The following is a 3020-nucleotide window of genomic DNA, read 5'->3' on the forward strand; positions in this document are numbered from 1 at the left end:
ACCTGTAAAAAAAGAGCAATTAGCATTTTTAATAGGTTACCAACAGGTTTTTGCTGATTCGGATGCCACGTGAATTTTTATTTTTATTATTATTATTTTCCTATTAAGCATTTGACCAAAAAAAAAAATTAAGAATTACTTCTTTATTTTACGTTTTTTCTCAAATCCTTAGTTTTTTTTTTTTTTGGTCAAATGCTTAGTAAGAAAATAATAATAATAATAATAATATTAAAAAAAAATCTATGTAGCATCGCAATCCGCAAAAACTTGTTGGTAACCTATTCAAAAAAGGCTAATTGCTCCCTTTTTTTTTTTTTTTTACAGATTCATGGATGAATTTAGAGCTTATTTGAGTTCGATGGCTTAATTGTTATCCCAAAACGTTCGATGACCTATTTATACTTTTTTTTTTTTTTTTTGATAACGAGCGAACTCGTAATCACTACTCAAAAGTATACATTAAACAAAAACTCATGTACAATAGCCTACAATTCATAACATTACTCTTTGTGAATGCGGAAAAGCCGGAAATGAGTTTGGGGCCGAGGTTGATTTGAAACTTTGAGAAAAGTCTTCTAACCACAGCATTGAGCATAAGAGAATATTTATTACACCAAATCATGGTCCTTTACGAAGAGTTTGGACCATAGGAGTCATATTCTTAATTTCATATTTGTCTTACCAAATCAAATTTGGTCAAGCAATTAGACTCGTCGTCTAAACCGGGCACCTTTCAACTTCTCATTTTCTCAATACAATATTCCAAGAAACTTCACTCCTCCTTCCTCTTTCTTTTCCTTAAAAAACAGTCATGAAAAACACAACATAAAATATAAACACTAACAGACAAAACAGGCAGGCAGCCTGCACCACGATTCAGAAACTTCCCATGTTTCTTCCTCAGATCAGTTTCTTCCCACCCTTCAACCACTTTCCTCATCTTACCAGTCAAACCCCATCTTAATCTCCTGCATATATAAACCCCCCCATCCCCCTTGATCAAATCAACAAAAAACCCAGTCTTATTAGCCCTCTAATAATCTGCAATTCTGCATGCCAACACCCCAGAACTTCATAACCCTCGAGTTTAATTAGCTTCATCTTCTCTCCCAACCCACAGAGAAACTAAATTAAAGCTTCAATTCACTAATCCGCCATGTCTTCCAGCTACCTAAACCGGGCCACCATAAAAAAGCTATCTTTAACTTCTCTGTCTACAGTTCCAGTCACTCTCCCAATCCATGGCCTGGTCATGATCATCCTGCTCTACATAGTCTTCGAGTGGGCGAGAAAAGCTTTCACCTTTTTACTAGCCGCCATGGAATCGAACCAGGAGACCCAGAACAAAATTCAAGATTTTGAGCCGTCTGCAAGGAGAATTATCGATGATGGCAGCGTGAGCAGAGAAGAAGTGGAGATGGTTTTCGGCAGGCTGGGGATTTTTTGCCACTCCGGAGCTGCAAAGCTTCAGGAGCGGTTCGACTCGGAGGACCTGTCGGGGCTGTTCGGAGAGGACGAGGAACTTGTCGCCGTGGATGATGAGGTCAAAGGTGCTTTTGATGTTTTTGATGAGAACGGAGATGGGTTTATTGATGAGAGGGAGCTGCAGAGAGTTCTGTGCCTTCTGGGAATGAAGGAAGGGTCGGAGGTGCAGAGGTGCAGAGATATGATCAGAGTGTTCGATGAAAATGGCGATGGGAAGATTGATTTCCATGAATTCTCTAAGCTTATTTGAACTCAATTCACTAACAGATAGATAGTCATTGTCATCTATCAGCTGTAAAAACAATTTAAAGAAAGCAATCACTAACTGTTATCAATGGTTTTCATTAATCCCTAAATCTTTATTAATTCCATTGCTTTCTTAATTCTATGCAACTTTAATTTATTTTTGTGTGGAGTTGCGGTATATATATAGTTTCTGATGCTGTTGTTTGAATAACAAATATACACCCTCGGGTGATAGCAGTAAGTTTTTTGTCACTTTAAGAGATTATTAGTTAAATTCATCATGGCCAAAATTTGTGGTCAGAAACTTAGAATATATAGAATGCACAAAATATCATCAAAACAGAACTCATACGGCCTAAATCCACTCCCCAGAGAGGAAAGGATTTGGAGGAGGATATGTATGGGACTTCTTGTAGGATGCTTTGCTGCATACACTTCAACCCCACAAGTACAATGATTGGTCTTTGTCAATGCTTTTTACGTACTCCATGCAACAACTCTTGGGATTTAATCTTATGAATCAAATTTATTTTGTGCAGGTGATATATACTTTAGAGATTCTAAAGTAAATCTTCACGCGCGGGATTCAGGATTATGTTACAATTTAGGTTTTAGGGTTAAAATGAAATGCGATGAATATTGTAGAGTTTTTGTGCATTTGAGATTACCTGAGAATATGAATATGGGTATATGGATAAATTGAAAAAGCATTTTTAGTATAAAAAAGAAAGTATTTATATACGGAGAATGAATCTAGTAGTTATGAGTGAGCTAATATTGCTTAGCCACTTGGATATGCCAATTATTAGATGCATGGTATGATCTTTGAGTGAAAGCCCAAGAAAATCGTAATAGACTATTCTGGAACAGGTGATAACAACTTAAGCAAATTTGTCTTCTGGTGAACTTAACTAGGTGCTTAATTGATCACTTGCAATAGGTTGAACCTAACAACCAACGTGCTACAATAACTAATGATTTGTAGACCTTGAATGAGCAAAGCAAGCCTGAATGACTTGCATGGTTCTATCAAATGGTATAAAATTCTTCCACAAATATGCTCTTTATACTCATGGGCATGTAATATACGAAACAGTTGAAAGTCCAAACAAATTCACGTTCTAAATAGCTCAATCTAATCTGAAAAGCCCAAAAAGAGTGCGCCAAGACTGCTTGAAAAGCCCAAATAATGGGTGAATTGGACAAATTATTCGGTGGACTCGAATCCAAAATATACAATTTACCTACAAAATATTCACAATTTATATATTGAATGTTCACAGTTTAAA

General features: G+C 36.3%; 1 protein-coding gene across 1 annotated transcript; it reads left to right on the top strand.

The window, feature by feature from the left end:
- Positions 1-832: 832 nt before the first annotated feature.
- On the top strand, positions 833-1878 carry LOC116019172 (probable calcium-binding protein CML45). The gene has a single exon (XM_031259307.1). The coding sequence runs from the start codon at positions 1157-1159 to the stop codon at positions 1733-1735; it is 579 nt and encodes a 192-aa protein (XP_031115167.1). The 5' UTR covers positions 833-1156; the 3' UTR covers positions 1736-1878.
- The last annotated feature ends 1142 nt before the right edge of the window (positions 1879-3020 follow it).

The sequence above is a fragment of the Ipomoea triloba genome, chromosome 5 (assembly GCF_003576645.1).
Source record: "Ipomoea triloba cultivar NCNSP0323 chromosome 5, ASM357664v1".
NCBI classification, from domain to species: domain Eukaryota; kingdom Viridiplantae; phylum Streptophyta; class Magnoliopsida; order Solanales; family Convolvulaceae; genus Ipomoea; species Ipomoea triloba.